Source organism: Hoplias malabaricus, chromosome X1 (genome assembly GCF_029633855.1).
Source record: "Hoplias malabaricus isolate fHopMal1 chromosome X1, fHopMal1.hap1, whole genome shotgun sequence".
Classification (NCBI taxonomy): Eukaryota; Metazoa; Chordata; class Actinopteri; order Characiformes; family Erythrinidae; genus Hoplias; species Hoplias malabaricus.
In genome coordinates, this window is record NC_089818.1 from 17,921,463 (window position 1) to 17,942,620 (window position 21,158).

Below are 21,158 nucleotides of genomic sequence, written 5' to 3' on the forward strand. Positions count from 1 at the left end.
TGACTGTACATCTACACGGTGGGAGTGTCTAAAAGAGTGGACAGTGAATGGGCAGTGTTTATAAATAAAAATAAATAAATAAACTCCAGCAGCACTGTTGTGTCTGATCCACTCTCAGCAGGCCATCACATGAACCACCACCACGTCAGTGTCACTGCAAATTTTAATCCACCCAAATAATACCTGCTCTACGGTGGCCCTCTTGGGGACCTTATGACCATCGAAGACCATGGTGAAACAGGTCTAACAAAGCGTGCAGCACAACAGATGATCCATGGAGCTGACAAAATGGACAAGGAGTGTGGAGACAACCCAGTAAACAAGGAACGTCCCTAGACGTTCAAAATAGGTCTAAAAGTAGTCTGTCCGTCAAGGACATATTTTAAACGTCAATGGACGTCCAAAATCCATCTTAATAAGTTAGTTAAGTGGTGACCAATCGATAACGTCAGTGGACGTCCAAAACGCGTTTTATACAAGTAATTTATTTCGGGACCAATTAATAACGTCAATGGACGTCCAAAATACGTCTAATAGTCGTCTTTTCAATGTCTGTGTTTGGACGTCTTTTCAACTTTAAGAGAACGTTGATTAGACGGCAGTCATTACGTTATTTCAACGTTGAATCAACGGCTAATTGTTTACTGGGAAGGAGGAGGCTTTAAAGTTGTGGCTGGTTTGTGCAGATCTTATAGCTTCACACTCTACAGACCAAAGTTTATTAACTCAGCAGATGTGAGAATGTCCGCGCTGTAACTGTCTGCGTTGATTGAGCAGTTCAACAGGTCCGAGACCGGACTTTAATAATTGAAGTATTTCACACAGTGTTTATATATATGTGTGTGTGTGTGTGTGTGAGAGAGAGAGAGAGAGAGAGTGAGAGAGAGAAAGAAATGACAACGACCAGTCGCGCTCGTGTGTGTGTGTGCGGTCTGAGAGTGTGTGTTGGGGCGATGGAGGCGAATCGATGCTGTAACCGCACTGTGCGGCACACCGCGCGGCTGGAATCGATGCTCATGAGCGGGACTCGGCTTGTTTTGGGCCGAGGGCTGAAATGCGCTCCTCTACCGAGCAACGATGATGATGATGATGATGAGGATGAAGGATAATAACCATCATCATCATCATTCACTAAGTCCAAACACGAACCCGTCCGTTAAACCGAGCTCGCGCTCTGAATCGCTGTCGTTTGAGTGGTGTATGATAAGTGTGTGTTTCCGGTTGTGATGATGACGGAGGCGGGAGAGGTCTGACGAAGCCGAGGGCTCTGGCTGATTCCAGCATGATGTCAGTTTCCTCCATCAATACATTACATCCTGCTCACGACACGAGGACCGAGCAGGAGCCGTTTCGCGTCGATTATTCATCAAAAAGTGAAAAAATCCGCCCGTCGGCAGAGCCACACCATTTACATATTCCGTATGTACACGCACACACACACACACACACACACACACACACTCCATTACAAAAGTTTCAACACTCCTTTTGGGAAAAAAATCAAATCAATCAAATAAACACGTTCCCACACTCTCTGGAAGAACCCGTTAAAATAAAGAATGTTTATTTTATGTTCAATATTTAACTGAAACCTAAAATGCAATCCAATCCGGTAAAAAAAAGAGCGGTGTAAATTAAAGGGTAGAGTCCATGTTAATTTCTACAGCTGATAAAAGTCGGAAAGGAAAGCGAAGCTGTTCTCTAAGGGTTCTTCAGGAAGTGCCCTTCTTTCTGTTGAATAAAGCAGTGTTTTTTTTTTAAGACGTGTCCCGTATTTTTGAACACCGGGTATTTTTCTGACCGTGTGTGGAGTATTTCACAGTAATTTCAGTGAGATCCTGCGGCTCGGTGAATCAGAACAACGCTTTCCCAGCCCAGGAACAATCTGTGGGTAACACTGATAAACAAGAGAAATAAACACAACTGTATTCAACACTTCCCTAAAAGCGCAGAGCTGTCTGACGGAATGTATTCTATAACTTAATTCTTACGTTAAATGTTCCACTGAGGGATAATATGTTCTGTGTGTGTGTGTGTGTGTGTGTGTGTGTGTGTGTGTGAGGGAGAGAGAGAGAGTGTGCGCGCGGGTACACACACAGCGCTAGTCCTGCAACATAATTCTCTCTCTCTCTCTCTCTCTCTCTCTCTCTCTTAAATACACACATAATTGTAAATAAATCAATAAATAATACAGCACAAAATATATTTTTACATTTTACAGAAACGAGTTTATGCGAACACTCTTTTCACTCGTCTCTCGTTTCTAGACATCGAGTAATATATTAAACAAACTGCAGCAAACCTTAAAATATTATACTTCTAAATAATACCAATAAGCGCCAAACCGAGCCCCTCTCTCTGAAAATATCGATCTCAAATAAAAATATATGAAATAACGTAACAATATCGTGTATATAATATGTATTAGACATCATGTGTGTGTGTGTATATATATATATGGGGGTGGGGGGTTGTGTGTGTGCCTGTGTTTTAACACATCAACCTGCACTATTTTTTTGTATTTGAAAAAGTTATTATTAAGTTATTATAAGTATTATTTTATTTTTTGAGAATTTGTGTACAACTCTAAAGTTGTAATACAAGTACAGTACACTGCAGTTACTCTTTGCAGTTTAATGTAGTTTTAGTACACATATGCCTTTCAAAGGATTGTGTGTGTGTGTGTGTGTGTGTGTGTGTGTGTTATACAGATGTGAATTTCTTGGCTCTAAAACCAAAACATCTTTATTGATCTCCCAGTGATTTGCTCCTCTGTACTTTCAGGACTATCTTCGCACCTGTAGTTGAAAGGCTCAGCGTGCAGAAGCTGGTAATGAGTTCATGGTGTAGCACCTGTTAGCATTAGCATTTGCTATGGAATGTGTCCTGAGCCCCAGTGTAATTGGATATGAGGACTGTGGGAACACACAGAGTGAGCCTGGCCTTTGGAGAACGGTGTAATAGAAGCTGAGCATTCCTATAGTTCAGGTCAGGGCCAGTTCCTCTGTGTCTACTACGTTTTCTAACTGGTCTCCAAAATCAATCGCTCAGTGGACAAACATCTGACAAGCCAGATCTATCCCTACCAGCTCAATTAAATGCCATTCATAGACAGATTGATTGATCCAGATGCAGAGGAGCGAAGGATCTATAACAGATCTTATATTAATCCCACATTACACCATTAGAGGCCTTTACCAGGTCTAGGCTCTAGTCTTCATTTTTAATAATTATATACAAATCCACGGACATTACAAGGAATTACAATTACTGTCTTCGACTGTGTCTTTGGGAGCAGTAGCACTGGTTGAAATAAACCCTCAAACCCTAAGCTCATTTCTATATTAGTGACAGAATTATTGCTAGTAACGTCAGATTTATCTCTGAATGATAAACCTGCAGTTTAACGGCTTCGACACATGACGTACAAAGACATTTCAAAAGCATGCTCACAACAAAAAGCATCTGCTTTGCTTTTCTATAGAACAGAACCAGCTCCAGTCACATTTAGCTTTCTCTAAATCCGTGCCCTGTCATTAAAGCTCATTTCACATTCAACGTCTGTCCAACATGTGCATTCTTTAAAGTGGCAACCAGTGTTTTGTCAAGCTGTTTTTGTCCAAGTTATATATTTATATATTTTTTCCAATAATTTCTGAAAATCACATCTTTAACTGCCTCATTTTCCAAAGCCAAGTACTCTAACCTATTGTGAGCCAGAAGAATACAGGGTCTGAGCCCATTGTTTACAAGTAACTCAAATATACACAGCTATAGAGGGGGTGTGTACGCTTCTGTTTTTGCTATTGACTTTGGTTCTTGCATTCAGAATCATTTCGGAGACAACGTCCTCCCTGGCAACTTTCAGCTGGGTTTTAGCCACTTGTCGTTGTTGTTGTTCTCTCTTGGCTTGTCGCAATAGTGCGATAAATCAGTAGCAATATCATGTTGTTATTGTCAAAAAAATCGCAGCAAGCCACAGAAGTCCCAGAGTTTAATTCTCTGTCACTTAATGTTTCTGTGGCATTTTTACATAAACAATCTGTTGTGAATAAACTCCAAACTACCACTAGTTTCTTAGAACATTTCTATTTATATTTGTATTGATCCATTACTTAATTCTCGGGAAGGATTTTCATGCTGTCAAATCTCTGTTTTTAATCTCTGTTTCATTAATATATTTTTTTTTTTTTCATTTTTCCGCAACAGAAAAAGTGCACACCTAACAGCTATGCAACATCTAATAACCTACCAAACAATCCCCATCAGGTAAACAGAAATGAAAGCTTTCACCCGAGATCATGCTCCACTCAGCAGGTGTTTTGTCCATTCCTACACTGGCAGAAGACAACCCAATGTTGTGGTTCTTAAAATAGGTCCCGCAGACAGGAAGCTGTTACATAGAAAAGGAAACAGACTCAAAAGTAGTAAAGATGATGCTGGAGTTCCCTGAACAATGTCTTGACCAATCGGAGCCCAGACTTCAACATCATTGGATGTGGAACACCTGGAGCAGAAAATGAACTTTGGAGTTGAGTAAAGTCAAACGTTGGAGATGCTAATTACTTAAGAGTCCATTATATTTAATTGTTGTAGCTTCTGTGTAATGAGATGTTTTGCTATTTACAGGTTGACATATCAGTGCCTGGAAGAATTAATTAATAAATAATGACGGGTGAATTTAATTGCTAAAAAGGTAATTGAAGTTGGTCTCAGATTGTGCACAGTAAGTTATCATACTAATGGAAAAGGTCATGAGATATAAAGGGCAGCTACTGCTAAGTGTGTAAAATAATAAATTAATTTTAAACCCAATAATAATGGAGATACAGTGTTGTGATGTGGAATCTATTTATACTTCACCATCAATTCATCCAGGCGATATAGACCTTTTATTATAGCCTATTTACCAGTATGAATTGGCTGTGTACCTTATGCCATCTTTCAAACAAAATCTGCTCTTTTGTCTGTGTCTTTGAGTGTGTGTGTGTGTGTGTGTGTGTGTGTGTGTGTGTGGGAGGTGTGTTGCACAAACAGCTCTGTTGGTGGGAAAGTGTTGTGAGTGGTGGGCCTTGCTTGGCTGACTGCTGCTGCTGGCTGTTCTGTGTGTGTGTGTGTGTGTGTGTGTGTGTGTGTCTGCTTGGCTAGCTGCTGCTGGTGGGAGCCCCAGAGATGGAGGGAGAGAGCAGGGGAAAGGAAATCAATACAGATTCAGCGCAAGTCAGATAAGCCTTAACAATGTATAGCACAGGCACACTCTATAACCCGATCACATACACACTTACACACGCACACATGCACTTTCACACTCGCACCATAACACACATTCAGACACACACACTTGCTGTCACACATTCACAGAAGGACATAAAGCTCGGCCCAGGCCAACATACCTTCACACGCTCAGCACACTCGCAACAAGCGCACGTTCATTTGGCATGCAGAGGCACACGCAGCTACACAAACGCATGCGACCTGTGTGACCCCTCGCCTTCTGCCTGAACACAATGCACACATCTAGGCACACAGCGCACTTCAACCTTCAAATATCAAATGATCACAACCTTGGATTGCATTGGAGTGTATTTTGCTGACAAGCACAAAATGATAATCAGTGGGGCATGTAAATGAGACGGAGTGATGGCTGTGGCTGGGAATGTTCCTTCACTACAAATGTCTCTAATTTAGAGCAAGTTTCACATGCGCAGGCTTTTCCTGAGCTCAGTGTCTTTTGTTTAACTCCCATTCTATTTTTTTCAGTAATGTTGGAGTTATACATTGTACATCCTCATAAGTTAGTAGGAATTAGAAAGCCTCCCCACACACACACCCCTCCACCTCCAGTAGATAGTGAAGGTCTGCTTTACAGATGCCCTTCCAACTCATGCTAAAGGTACTGTATGAATGGATACACACTCCAAAGAACAGACTTTTGCTGTTCCACCGTCCACTGCTGTGGGGTTTTGGCTAAAAGTAAAGTGTTTCATTGTGCAGAAAGCTTCAGATCTATATCTTTACAGTGGTTGTGACAGGAACCAAACATCTATCTACAACGCTAATCTAGCCATTTTATTCACTCTGGACAATCTGTGAGTACATTTTTTGGCTTTTTGTATGAATCAACATTTCAAAAATGAAAAATATTACAGAAAAATGCTGAAAGGTTATACATTAGACTTTAATATTCTCAAATAATGTATGTTTTGGCCAATGCAGTATCTGAAAATGATCAAAAATAATTCTCATGAAAAAAGACACCATATTAATAACAAGCTCATGTAATAGTTTTTTGTGATTGGCTTAACACACTTGATTCCTATCACAACCTCGAGAAATTCCTACATATTCATACAGTGGAGAATTTAATATAAACCACTCCTAATATAATTGTTTACAGAAAATGTGAAAACTAGGTGAGGTATTCCGAATATTTTTGCACTGAAGCGTATGAATTCAGCGTATCCTCGATTAATGTCGATGACGTCGCGCTAATTTGCTAGTCACTAATTTCTGTTTATAGTTAGCATTAGCATTTCAGTCTGAGGTAACGTTTTTCTTAATGTGGTCTCTTAACATTCGCCGCACGTTTTTTCTTTGCTTACCGAGAAGCTGACTCGGTTACAACAGCCAACCCTCTCCCTCTCCACCCCTGTAGCCCCCCCTCCTCCTTCCCCCTCACGCTTATCAATTATTAACGGCAGAATCGATCATTTCAGCAGCTCGCCCTCAATCCGCTGCTTTTCACAAAGTCAAATCTCTCCCACCCTCAATCAATCGCAGCTCGCCGCCGTCTGCTTTTATCTCGCATAACACACATTTTCTTCGTGTACGATTTGGCGAAGAGGGTTTTTTTTTCGCTCCCTCTCCCTCTCTCAGACTTTGTCTTTGCTTTAAAGAATATTTACATTCGTTTCCACAGTTTGGAGGACATGAGAGAAAGAGCCAAAGCGGCTTTGGTATTCCTGTGAATTTTTGAGCAGGCCCTAGACGTGTGTGGTGGTTTTGAATGTACAGTAGCTCCAGCCCCACACTCTGCTTCTTCACTCCAAGCACTTTTTTCTCGTTTTAAAAAACTGGGTCATCAGAGACTCCTCTGGTTTTTGTTTGATGAGTTTTCAACTTTTAAATCCAGCAATTCACCCATGAGCTGGAATGTTTAAAGCTGTTTGTTTTTTTATTTGCACCTGCCTAGTTATGAGTGTTTAACCCATAACGGCTCAAGCTCAAGCTAGGTCTCCACAGGCCCAACACAGGTCCTGCGCTGATAATAAAGACTATATTATGTTGGTTTCATATTTAAAGGGGAATTATAAATAGACTTCATTTCTTACATCTGGTTCCTCTCACTACCACAATAAACAATTCTGTCATTTCTGAAGAATTTCACATAAAACTACTCTAAACAACTTTATATATCAGCAAAAAAATAAAAAATCTTAAATAGTTTAATAAACTCCCCTTTTTAAAAAGTTCATAGTCAAGTTGTACCAATGTTTTGTGTGACTCTGTTGCATTAACTCCTTAGGTACATTCACACAAACACCCCTTAGTTTAGGAGTGTAACCATGACATGTTTCTTCTGTGCTATTATTCAAACGTTTATAGACCTCTACCTCCTAGTGAGTCAATTCAGCTCCCTTAAGGTTCACTCAACAGATCTCAGTCACAGGTGTTCAGCTGCAAGCACATTTTGCATAATCTCCAAAGAAAAGCCAGGACCAATAAAATGGGACTTTCTGGTGCATTTGTTTTTATTTATTTTTAATGTATTTAACATTACACTTATATAGCGCCTTTCTAGAAACGCAAGGACACTTTACAATTAACACAACATTCAATTCACACACACTGGTGAGAAGCAGCAGCCAAACACACACAGCATACTCTCGACTGTCCACCTGGAGGTCTGCGTCGGGCACTAGGGTTTCACCCAGGACAGAGCGCCAATACATATCTGGGCACACACACATTCACTCACACACCAGGACAGTTATTAGCCTAACCTCACTAATATCACTGCCCTCAATTTTATAAAAATATTAATATGGACAAAACCAATATATTTATGTTTGACGACAATGTCAGGTTTCTTGTTTGTTTTTGGCAGTTTTTCTGTGGCGTTTATGTTGTTTATATCGATATCAGAATTATGTTGTATCGACTTAAATTTAGAAATATATTGTGATATCAATTTTGCCAATATCGTCCAGCTCTAAATGAAATACCCACAGGACCGCCACTGTGCTCCTGCAGTCAACAATATTGAGTCTCACACATCCACAGTACTGTACATCCTCATGTCTAGCACACCTCACACCCTTCTACTCCAACACAACACATTTGCACATTCTCTCTCTCTCTCTCTCTCTCTCTCACACACACACACACACACACAAACAAACTGCAGCCTAGACGTCTGGGCTGAGCACACAATCAGCAAACTTCAGTATTGCAAACTACTATTGTTCACTGGAGCTTTCATGCGGTCGTTTGCTAGACCCCTCTCATGGGCATCCTCTTACATCGTCAGCCATTTTGCACCAGCGTTTGTACTCCTCCAGTGACCACTGCAATACCAGAGGGACTGTGATTTCTTTTCCTTTTTGGGTGAATCCACTGCACCAACAAATCTTATTCAGTACTACTGTGGCAGTCATAATGGATGGTGGGTCATCTTTTTGTGATGTGCTGCAGTGAAAGAGGGAGGGAGGAAAGGAGGGAGGGAATAGAGCAAAAAAAAAAAAATACAGAGAACAGAAGAGAGGAGAAGAGAAGAGGGGGGATGGGAGGCTATGTTATTGATCTCTCATACGTGCAAAGCCAGGCAAACATATGAGAATGACAAAGCCGCAGAAGCAGCAGAAGCAGTGGTAATGGCAGCGATTCCTAGCCACTGCTGACTCTCACTTTTGCATTCACCCCACATTTAATTATGAGATTTCCTGAGATGAGCAATTTGATGTGCTCGCTTCTCTCAAGCCATTATCCTACCACTTGTTATTCACTGAGAAATGGCAGATCCGCAGATGTATTCCACAAATATGGCGGGCTACTGCCTTGTAGTAATATATCTGTATATAGCAGCGACTAGTGTCTGCACTGCGCTGAGGTAAATGTCACTGCTTTCATTCATTAGGTGCAAGTCAAATTGTCCATGCTATTTATAAAGTGCTGTGCCAGTGTCAAAGACTACGTTTTCATGTGTTTAATTTCCACAAAAACATCCACAAAGTAAAAATTCTAATCTAACTAATTAATCTATTACATCTAATCTAACCATGGAGTCGGAAACAATAAGTGATGCTAAGCTCTGGGCTCTCGGTGGCTGGCCATTTGTATTGAGTATGTCCACATCCTTTCAGACCCAACGCACTAAGCTGAATGGACAGAAACACCTGTATATTTCTCAGAGTGTATCACAGATAACAGCTATATGTGCTCTTTAATTGATAAGGACTGTTTTGGTGCTCTACAGGTCTTGAGGAGATATTAAGGATTCCAGGTGGTCTTTGACTTTTGCACAGTACTGGATAATTTATAAGCTTTTACAGAGCTTAAGCATCCTTTAAACTCCTTTAAAATCTTACTGTCCACAATTAATCGTAGGGCCTATTGTCCAGTATTAATTATTCAGCAGCTACTATGAATGTAATATGGAGTATATACAGTTATAAGAGTGTGGGATGGGTGTCTGGAGCCAACAGTAAGTCCTGTATGATACAGCTGATGGTAATAATTTTTATGTAATTTCTAATATCAGAAGCCAATGGCCAGTTGGTTCAGGGCTTGCTGAGGTGTATCTGTGGCTACTGGTTGTAGCAGCAGATGGAGATTAGTCGGAGTATTCCTTTAAGACTTCGGTTGCCTTACAGACTGCATTTATCACACTGCACCCCGTCATATTGATTATGATCATGAATGTCTACTTTGAGAATACTTGAGGTTTGACCTTACTTTGTATAAGTGGTGGGATTTCGATAAAGTAGGCCTCTTATACACACTGCTCATTTTAAGGATTACCAGCAGCTCTGAGCGATCCTGAAACAGTTGTACGACATAAAGCGCTCGTGCTGAGGCTTTCTTAATTAAGTGCTGGAAGCCACTTGACTTTGGCCTACATTCGGTTCGCTCTTATAAGCCTACTTATTGTTTCCATGTTCCTGTTATCTGGAGAGCACTTGTAGAATCCTAGCTAAGCCTCTCTGAGCTACAGACATTTCTACAGAAGCCCTGGCAACGTCACGGGAGGGTCCTTTCTGAGTGGTGATCCCCATTCTCTTCGCTCTTTAAAGGATGGTGTAAATGCGATATATATATGTATTTGTATTAATTAGCATTAGCAATGCTAGGAGCTGTGTTAGCGTAATGCAGTGACATTCTAACTGTGTGTCGTAGCCATATTTGCATGTTTTATTGTATTTACAGCAGAGTGGGTGGTATTACTATGATGTAATGCTCTAATCATGTTCAAAAACTCAGTGATGAACTGGGAGAATGTGTTCTAGGCCGTCAGCCAATGCCGTAAATGTCAAAAGTCAAGCTAAGCCAGAGAGAGACGGAGAGAGAGAGAGAGAGAGAGAGAGAGAGAGAGACGGAGAGAGATGGAGAGAAAGAGAGAGAGAGAGAGAGAGAGAAAGAGAGAGAGAGAGACATCTACCGTAATTCTAAATCCTGCTGGCGTCTACCATCGGACTGAAATGCATTGATTCACAGTCAGTGACATATCTCGGACTGCCAGGTGGTCTGGTGTGATGATTTTTTTTTTTCTCTTGATATTGGTCCCATCAGACATATGTTGATTCCGCTGTCAGTTTGTGGTTAATCTGACAATTTTAAGCCTTCGGTTCAGTGCCTGAAGGCCTAAGCAACAAGACTGATATCTTGCCCCTGTGTTTACATAGATATCATAGAGGACAAGTGTATTAGCTGGAAAATATTCAACCTGATATCACTTCCAAACCTAAAGAGATCAGTAAAACTATAGCTGCTTAAATGTTGTCATTTGTATGTTTTGCGTAATTATTATTATTATCCACTGGAGGTGCTGTTTCACTAAATACTTTCAAACTCTCTGTTGTATACCTAAAGAAGAGCTACGAACAGTCTGGTTTTCTGTTAGCAACAGCGTGACACAAACACACCACACTACATTTCTGACCTTTTAGAGTTCACAGTCAGGTTTTTCAGTTATGTTTAGGATTAGTTTTAAAGTTAGGTTTAGGTTAAGGATTAGGTGTTTATATGTGAGTCTTTAATCTGCAAAAAATGTTCTATTTCTAATCTTTTGGAGCTTAGTGTTAGGTTTACTGTTCAGGTGACAGTTAGCGTAAGGGCTAAGTGTGGGTTGGGTTTCACAGTGGGTTGCCAGATATTCACGTTTTATTCAAAATTTAGGAATCCTGGGAATGCTCGTTTAATGAAATACATATGATTTCACTTTGAGACGGAGGCAAAAGTTTTTCGCAGCGTATTTCAAGACTTTAATTCTTGACAAAAACAATGACAAGAATTGATATCAACATTTGCAAATTTGAAAAAAAAATGAAATAACTAATGAATAAAAATGGAATAATGATAAATAAATATTTAAAAATCATGAGCACTGTCCTTACAACTGACCAGAGAGCTGTTTGTTTTAGTTGTGTCTAAATGACCGGTCACTGTAATCCAGAGTCATCATGAGGGAATAGAGTGAAAACAATACCATAAAAAAACCACTGAGATCCTGCATGGGGTCTTAGCAAACAGGCTTTCACTATTTCACACTGTCACACTTCAGTCCATTTAGACATGTGGCCTGGGGAGCATGGAGTGGAGTGAATAGAGCCATTTCAAGACTCAAGACTGTACCACAGGACGCGACTGGTTTGGTACGCACTAAATCCATTTCCAGATTCTGGAGCAGTTTAGTTACCTGTGAAGTGAGAGTTTCTCATGGCAGAGAAATTCCTCTTATTTTCCAAAATGTCTGCATATATCTCATTCAGATGGTTTTGACAGGAAATCACATGCAGTTATTGCAGGAATTGATTAGGAATGCGCCGCCTGGACACAGTGAAACACTTAAATCAATGCATGGTGTAAAAGTGCTGCTCAGCTACGTGTTTAACCAAAGGCTGCACTGAATCTTAAAAGGTTGGTCATGAAATTATAGGCTTGGGTTCATTGTACTCTGCCCTGATTGGCCACCAACAGAAGACACTGACCACAGTGGATGCACTGGCAAATGTCCTTTTAAAGTCCAAGGACGCGACCACCTTTAAAATCCATATGTACTCTGTAAACACTGGGCTTAATGGGAGGTGGAATGTTGAAGCCATATACTCCACCAAACCATCCACATCCAGACATTTTCAGTCTTTTCCTGCCTCTAAATCTGGGCTTCATTATGAAGGAACATGAATTTTAAAATGAAACCCTACTCTTAAAAACAAGATGAACGTCCACTGTAGTTTAGTGTGAGCTGAATTTACATGAACTCCTCCCCTTTATACACTGCAGGTTATCATATCAAATTTATTATGATCCCAATCGATGCCACATTGAAGTTCCTTTCTCTTTGCTTTTTGGTGGCAGTATAGATTCCCCATTGGCCGGACCCCTGAGACAGGGAGGCAGCGGCCTCGTGGTTAGAGAGGGCAGCATTAGTGACCTGCAAGTGGACACACGTCCAATCTGTGCACATTTGAATGCCTAATGGATAGCTCGGCAGCCGTGATTAATTGCTTCTCAGCACAGTCAGGACACTGACTCTCTCTGTCTCTCTCTCTCGAGCGCTGTCTCTCTCTCTCTCACTCTGTCTCTCTTTCATTTCTCTCATTCTCTCCCCCTCTGTCTTTCTTAAGCCACTCATCCACGATGATTACATTCATTCTGAATAGTCAGAATCTTAAAAGATGTTGGAAATAGTGTTGGGTTGCAGTAGATGGTAGAATCACGGGAGTCTCTCGTGAAGATAAAGTATCCGTGGATGTTCCGGGGTTATGTTAAAGGGTTTGTAATGATTTTTACAGCGCTTGTTTTTAATTGCTCACAACACATTGTTTGACTCATTCAGAAATGCAGCAGTGTAAAAAAATAGTCCATTCCCATAAGAGAAAATAGTAAATATGAACTTCTAAATAAAGTTTGAAAATGGTTATATGATGGAAGAACCGTGTTTTTAAAAGATAAGTTTAAGAGTGAGAAATACAGGTTTCTTGATAATTAAAGGGAACTTTTATTTTGAAACACGTACGCAGCGTCATGGCCTAGCGTCTCTGTTCGTTTGTTTGAATGTGTTTCTAACACTGTTTACTTTTTTTGTTTCCCCGTCAAATTACATTCATTTCATTCATTCGTTCATCAATAATCTTTTCTGTAATGACTTTATCCTGTTCAAGGTCTCAACACGAACACTAACGCTCACATCTATGGCCCCTTTTGAATAGAAAATCCACCCGCCAACATGTGTTATTGGACTATGGGAAGAAAACCAGGGCAACCGGCGGAAACCCCCGCAGACACGGGGTGAAGTCCATGCCGCTGTCAAATGACAAGTTTTTTTTTTTAAATAAATAACATAAACATGGCATTTACAAGATTTACAAATAAACTAAAGAAATGTGTTCACAATTTTAAAAATGTATGAATGTAACACATTGGCCTGCATCAATTATTTCACCATATTTTAAATATATATTGTGATTTTTCAACATCATACTCAAACCCAAAGACAAAAAAAAAGCAACAAGGGAATTAACAAAAAAATAACCACATTTGACCGGGAGTGACCGAACTTTTAAACATTGGTGCGGCGCGGAAGTGGACACAAAGAAATCCGCCGTTCAATAATTTCCCACTTTTTGAATAATTTAATGCCTTTTTTATTCATCCCAGCCAAAGAAACCCACAAACAAACACACTGTCAAAATCCAAAGGTTCTCGTGCAAACCTCCAGACCGTCGTAGCTGAACGGAAGTGGGGTAGTCGGGGTCTAATCAGCGCGCGTTAAAAAACAAAGCGAGCTCAATTAAAAGCAGGCGCAGCCGCGCGCTTATCTGCCTCCGCGCTTCCCAATCGAGTATCGATCCGCGCGCTCCATTTAAAAGGGACGCGGCGAACTGCGCTATCGATCAGCTGCAGGTCGAGAGAAAGAGGGGTTGGGTGGGTGGTGGGGGGGCTGAGTCAGAGGCAGGCTCGAGGGGGGAACGCGGGGGGCGCGAAAGGCCCAAAACACACCAATCTGACCTTTTTTTGTGCAGGGAAAAGCCCGTCGGAGATCCCCCCATCTGCCGCGGGAGCGCGCGCGAGCCGGACACTCATCAAACCGCTGACAGAAAATCGTTCTTTAAGTGTTTGATGGCCGTCCGCTTTAACTCTCATTCAGCCTCTGTTTGCTTCCGCCGTGAAAATGCAAAGACCCCAGACCCTAACCGCGCGGAACACATCCATTGACATCAACGTGATTCGGACACCAGGGAAACGGAAGCTAGGGGTTCTGAGGCTGTTTGACGTGTATTACATTACAGTGTGGCTGGCTTTAGCGTAAACAGTGGTGTGCAATTTTAATCATTAAAACTGAAGCTGATTCGCCAAATCTGAGGAATATATTGTATTATATTTACTTTGTGGCTTCAGCATTAATTTAACGACTAAGAAGAATTATTAACTGTAATGGGACAGGGTATTTTATATTATGGGCCCAGAATGGCCTGCACTAAAGACAAAGACAGTGCAATGTTCCCCTCAGAACTTCAGCAGGGGTCTTAAAGTCCAGTTGTGTGCTTTGAAGGTAGACATTACACTCTCTTTTCAGAAGGAAATTGAATATATTTGCGTTTTGTGATTAAATGTTGTGAAATAAATATTCCAGGGTTGAAATGGGATTTTATGAAATGACCTATATATATTATACAGTCTGGTACAATTCTATTCCCTCATTAAAGGTAAGAGACAGTGAAAGATACCACCACAGAGAAAGATATTAAGAGAGTGTGGAATTGTGCTTCGCAGTGCATCAGTTATGGCTTTTTAAAAGACATAAAATCAGACATAAAATCAGCGAGTCTGATCATATTTTAAATGTTTAAAGCACCACCACAAATGTCCACAAAAAGGATTTTTATTCCTAGAACGGTTCAATCAAGCCGTGAACCGTTTAGGGGCCATTTTAACGGTGTATACTTTAACATGCAGTAGGTTTCAGAGAAATAAAGAAGATACTATTACACGTGGATCATTATTAACCCCTTGGTTCTGTATATACATAGAGCTCAATATAGCTTTCTCAGGTGAACACCAGTGTGTATGCACAGCCCTAGCTTTCTGTGTCCGGAGGGTGACAATAAGATTAGTGTGATGTGCTGAAGAGATATGGGGTAATGGGAGTGTGATAGGAGCCATGATCAGAGTCAGCGCCCACTCAGTGCAATCAGTGCTCAGTAAACTGGAAAAGTGGTGAGTGCCAAGGAAAAACGGGACATCAGACCATATGGGACAAGGTCATTATGGGACAGGAGGGGTTATTCAGGCCAGTGAGATGGGCTCGGACTCCTGGACACCTTCATAAGAAGCGTATTGTTTTTCCAGCAGCAAAAGGCCATATTAAAAACAGGCGAATATGAATCTGAAAAATATTTTAATAGGGAATAATACCAGCCGATCAATACATGTGATCAGACCTTATGTGTGTAAATACTGACCTGCAATGCCACATATTATAACACCACAGCTTGGTTTCAGTGATCATTCTCATCGCTGCTCTGACTCTGACGTGGTGGTGGTGTTGCAGTGTGTGTTGCCCTGCTACAGTGGATCAGACACAGCAGTGCTGTGAGTTTTTAACCACTGTGTCCACTCACTGTCAACTCTGTTAGACTCTCCTACCTCGTTGGTCCTCCTTGTAGACGCAAAGTCAGTGGTAGTAGCTCATCTGTCGCTGCACAGTTTGCGTCGGTCGTCCTCCAGTCGTTCACCAATGGACACCAGACGCTATTCACTGGATATTTTTGGGTTGGTGGACTCTTCTGATTCTACTAAAAACTCCAGCAGCACTGCTGTGTCTGATCCACTCGTACCAGCACAACACACACCACCACTATGTCAGTGTCACTGCAGCTATGAGAATGAGCCACCACCCACATCATACCTGCTCTGTGGGGGGTCCTGGGCGTTTCAATGAGAAACAGTGGGCTAACAAAGTCTACAATGCATCGGATGGACTACAGCTACTAATTGTAGAACTACAAAGTGCAGCTCTACGGTCGGTGGCACTGATAAAGTGGACAGAGAATGTAGAAGCAAGGAGGTGGCTTTAAAGCTTTGGCTGATCTGTGTAGAACTGAGTCAGATGTTACAGCATGACACCAGCCATCAGACCGATCCCCCTGTGAAGTGTCAATAAATATTTTATGGATCTCTTGCACACGGTTTTAGCAGGTAAGGAGACCGTCAGTCAGAAATCCCTGTTGAATATTAATAAGTAAATAATAACCACTGCAGAAAGCGGAAGGGAGCATGTGCTAACCATCACACTTCTGTTTTCACGCCAGCACTACGCAGCACTCGTTGCTTTTTCTCGTATCTTTTGCATCAGATGTTCACGTTTGACCTCGTATGTATAATAAATGTCTCAAAATGATAATGTGATCATTGTAAATGTGATTGAGCTCATATGCAAAAGTTTGGGTACATCAGTGTATAGATTTCCTATGACACGCTTCTCATATTAAAGCACGATTACTGTTTATCTGTTGGATTTCACACATTGTGGATGGAAAAATAATAATAAAAAGAATCCATAAATTTATGGCACTTTTCATATTTTTATAAAATCATCGCTGTCCAAAACAAAAATATATATATATATCTCCATTTTTGTCGATTCTTAGTTTACTACATCATTTAAACCCAGAGCTGTCCTTCACACTGTGTGAAGAAGTCCACTTTCCTTCCTGAGGTCCATTTGCCCATTTGTTTGTAAAGTGCCGAAGCAATGGTCAGTTCAAATCTCCCTATGGTTTCAGTTCAGTTCTCTCTGCTACCTCACAACTCACAACGAACCCAAACGCTCAGCATGACACCTGTGGTAGCCTGTGTGCTGTCTGTACAAGGGTAAACATCCAGACTGCCTTTAAAGACTGAGTTCAGGTATAAACAGCACCCCCCCACACCCCCACCCCAGCTGGCAGTGTGTGGTTAACAACAGAGAGCAGAGACTTGTCATTTATTTCTAAACTAAGTTCATGAGGAACAGTGTCATGTTGTATTCGTGTAAAACAGAATCATTCACCACTGCTTTCTGCTGTCACACACTATCCCTGGGTTTGGAGCAGGGTGTGTTTGGGTTTGTAAAACACTGAAGTGAGGAGTGGAGCCATTAAAGGTTCCAACCAGCTTAAGACTTTAAGACCACGTTGTGACTTTGGTTACTCTCCTAAGCCTTTGACTAAACCCAACCCCTAAACTTCTAACACAAACATAAACCCAGGCCTAACCATAAACCGAAACCAAATCCTACACTAACTTTGAGACTATCACCTAAGCCTAACTTTAAGAGTAGACCTCAGCCTAAACCTGATCTTTACTTTAAGAGACATCGCTCCCTAAACCTATCCTTAAGTGTAAGACTAGACATCATCCTAAACCTCACCGTCAATTTAAGACTAAGAATCACCCTAAACCTAAACTTACCTTTAAGACTAAGGCCACCTTAAACCTAAACTTAACTTAAAGACTAATGCCACCTTAAACCTAAACTTACCTTTAAGACTAAGGCCACCTTAAACCTAAACTTAACTTAAAGACTAATGCCACCTTAAACCTAAACTTACCTTTAAGACTAAGGCCACCTTAAACCTAAACTTAACTTTAAGACTAATGCCGCCTTAAACCTAAACTTAACTTTAAGACTAATGCCACCTTAAACCTAAACTTAACTTTAAGACTAATGCCGCCTTAAACCTAAACTTAACTTTAATACTAATGCCGCCTTAAACCTAAACTTAACTTTAAGACTAATGCCACATTAAACCTAAACTTAACTTTAAGACTAAGGATCACCTTAAACTTAAATTTAACTTTAAGACTAAGGATCACATTAAACCTAAACTTAACTTTAAGACTAATATCACCTTAAACCTAAACTTAACTTTAAGAATAATGTCAACTTAAACCTAAACTTAACTTTAAGACTAATGCCACCTTAAACCTTAAATTTAAGACTAATATCACCTTAAACTTAAACTTAAATTTAAGACTAATCCCTAAAGTTACTAAAGTGGAACAAAAGCGTTACAATAACTCGGTGTTTCCAAGTTGGCAGGCGTGTGTATCTCACGCTTTAGACGTGACCCCGGTTTGCCTGTGTTTACATCCTTGGTCTAAAACACTCACCGGCCAGGCGGAGCGCGGACATGCGCTGGAACTCGGGCTCCTGCAGCCACTTCCACATCCTGCGGAAGGTCTCGCGGCCCGATTTGAGCTTGCTCCAGGGCTTGGGGTTGCGCAGCAGGTCGGAGAGCGTGCCCTGCGAGCGGCAGAGGATCCGCTGCGCGAAGATGGCCTGCGGGATGCTGTAGCGCTTCAGCTCGGCCGTGATGCGCTGCGCCACCTCCTTCGTGTTGATCTCCTCCACTTGGCCCCCGGGGCCTCCGTTCGCGCCGCCCTGGTTCGCGCCCGGGTTGGTGCCCGGGTTGGCGCCCCCGCGCTCCGCGAGCATGGCGCTGGCGGCCTGCATGTGCAAGTGTCCGTGCGCGTGCATGCCGTTGAGGTTGATGTTGGAGAGGCCTCCTCCCGCGTGCGGCTCGAAGCTGGCGGCGCTCGGGGCTCCGTAGGCGGCGGAAAGCGCGTTCTGCGAGCCGTGGAGCCCGTTGGAGAGCGACGAAAGCGGCGAGAGTGGCGAGAGCGGCGCGCCCATGCTGGTGACGTCCTTGGCGTAGTGGTGGTGGTGGCCGTAGAGGTTGCTGACCAAGCTGCCCGGACCGCCGGGGCCACCCGGGCCGGCGGGGCCCCCTCCTCCACCCCCGCCGGGGCCCCCTCCGCCGCGCTCGTCGCGCATGAGCGTGAAGCTGCCGCTGACGTTACCCACGGAGTGGTGCGGGTGATGGTGCGGGTGGTGGTGCGAGTGATGATGCGCGTGGTGGTGCGGGTGATGGTGCGGGTGGAATTTGTCCGAGACGCTGGAGATGGGCGGCAGATGCTGCAGGGGCGCGAGCGTCGTGTACGTGCTGGAGAGGCCCATGCTCGGCTCGCACATGCTCCGGTACTCGCCGGCGCTCTCCAGCAGCGACGCCGCCATGCTCGAGACCATGGCCGGTCGCCCGTGAGACACGAGCCCGCGGTGCGGCGGCGGCGGCTGCGCGACTGCCTGCGCGTGCGAGACACCGTGCATGTTGCTCAGGCTTTCCATGGTGAGCTCCATCGCGAGGAGAGAAAGACGCCGCTGCCTTCCTCTCTCTCTCTCTCTCTCTCTCTCTCTCTCTCGCTCCCCAACGGTCTTCCTCTCTCTTTCTCACTCTCTTTCCCTTTCTTTCTCTCTCTGCCTCTATCTCTTCTCGCTCTCCCTCTCTCACTACAACAAGAGGAGAGATGTTGCCTTTACACCTCCCTCCCCCTCACTCTCTCTCTCTCTCTGTCTCTCTCTCTCTCTCTCTCAGACCAGGGCAGCTGCTTTTGTTTTGTTTTTCTTTCTTCTCTTTTTTTTTCTCTTTCTTCTTTTCAGCAGCAGCCCACCCCCGGTCAGTCCAGTCCTGTTCCGTTGCGGCTAAAGCCAGGAAAAGAAGGACAAACAGAAAGAAAAGAAAAACAAAACCCTCGCCGCCCACTCGCCGGTGCCGGACAGTGAACGCGTGCGGCTCGCTCGCTGTGCAGCTGTGGCGCTTATGCCGAGAGGCTCCAGCGCCTCCACTTCCATGTCCGAGCGCGCCTGCGCGTCCGCTGCCTCGAGAGGAGAGGAGGGAAAAAAAAACAAAAAACGCGCGCGCTGTCCACGGTGCTGAAGCGTGAAGGCTTCTATTCGTGCGGGCGTCTGTGCAGCCCAGAGCTAATGAACACCTTCATATACATCAACACGCTGTGCATAAGTCAGAGACCACCCGGGTTTCATTTCCCCTCTATTGAAAAGACCAGTACGTTCAGCGTCAGGAAATTAGACAACATATCATTATAACAATGTCCTAAAATACACGGAGGCTGCTAAGAAATGAAATATAATTTCTCATTGTGCGATCTGAGCGCCCTCTGCTTTTACCACAGCCTCCACTCCTTTCACACCTGCTTTAGACGCTGTCAGAATAGCCCTAAAGTTCAGTCTTAGAAGTTGTTTCTTTGTAATTTTCACGGTCCAGTGCGATATTCCCGAGGCCTCCTGGAGTGGACAGTCCATTGTTCAGCCGCTAGGATTAATTCCTCATTTCCTGTTCTCAAGGGCTTCTTCTCGCCGGCTCCACATCCTTTCAGTCCCACCTCATAGCGTGGAGTTGTCCCCTCGGAGCGGAAGAATGGACACAAACACCTGTGGAATTGATCTGAAGAGAGAGAGAGAGAGAGAGAGACACGTCCCGGTGGCTGTTCTCTGAGAACGCTCTATAACTGAAGAGCCAATAAAGGGAATAGCCATCAAGTCGTAGCTCTAAATGGCTGTTGGAGTGGAATTTGAAAAAGTAAATAAATAAACAAAGGGTGGTCTCTGATTTACACACAGTGTAACAGAGTGCATTAATAAACAAACAGGTGTAATGAGACTGAAGTGTTTACAACAGGTTTACAACACAACCACACTTCCGGGTGGACATTACGCCAATTAAAATAGAACAAGGTACAAAATAAAAAACACAATTGAACAATTGCAGTAGCTTTAAATGCCTTGAAATTTAAAGAAAATACATTTTTTATTATGTTTAAAAGTATCTAAATCCTAAGAGCTTCCTGTCCTTTCTAACAGCTCATTTATAACAGCGTTTTTATTATATTTCATAAATAAATATGCTGAATGCAAGCCTGGGAACATAAACAATATAACATTAACGTGAGTCAGTAACACACCCCCATTAACAGTGACTTTAACATCAATATTTACCTCTGTATGAATATCACTGCATCTGGGCCTTCAGATATACGCCTACGACCACTCTTTCAACCTGTTCATTAGCCTCTAACCGCATCGCTAACGCACAGAG

At 42.6% G+C, this 21,158-nt stretch overlaps 1 protein-coding gene and 1 long non-coding RNA gene across 2 annotated transcripts in view; one reads left to right on the forward strand and one right to left on the reverse strand.

Moving 5' to 3' along the window:
- The window catches only part of LOC136675907 (uncharacterized), a 17,034-nt gene extending 12,560 nt beyond the window's left edge, over positions 1-4,474 (forward strand). Inside the window, exon 4 of the long non-coding RNA XR_010796229.1 lies at positions 4,210-4,474. This is a non-coding gene — a long non-coding RNA (uncharacterized lncRNA). The remainder of the gene's footprint in view (positions 1-4,209) is intronic.
- The window catches only part of LOC136675906 (one cut domain family member 3-like), a 27,001-nt gene extending 7,599 nt beyond the window's left edge, over positions 1-19,402 (reverse strand). The window contains exon 1 of the mRNA XM_066652709.1: positions 18,376-19,402. Within this exon, the coding sequence (XP_066508806.1) occupies positions 18,376-19,402 (1,027 nt within the window). The remainder of the gene's footprint in view (positions 1-18,375) is intronic.
- Positions 19,403-21,158: the final 1,756 nt, after the last annotated feature.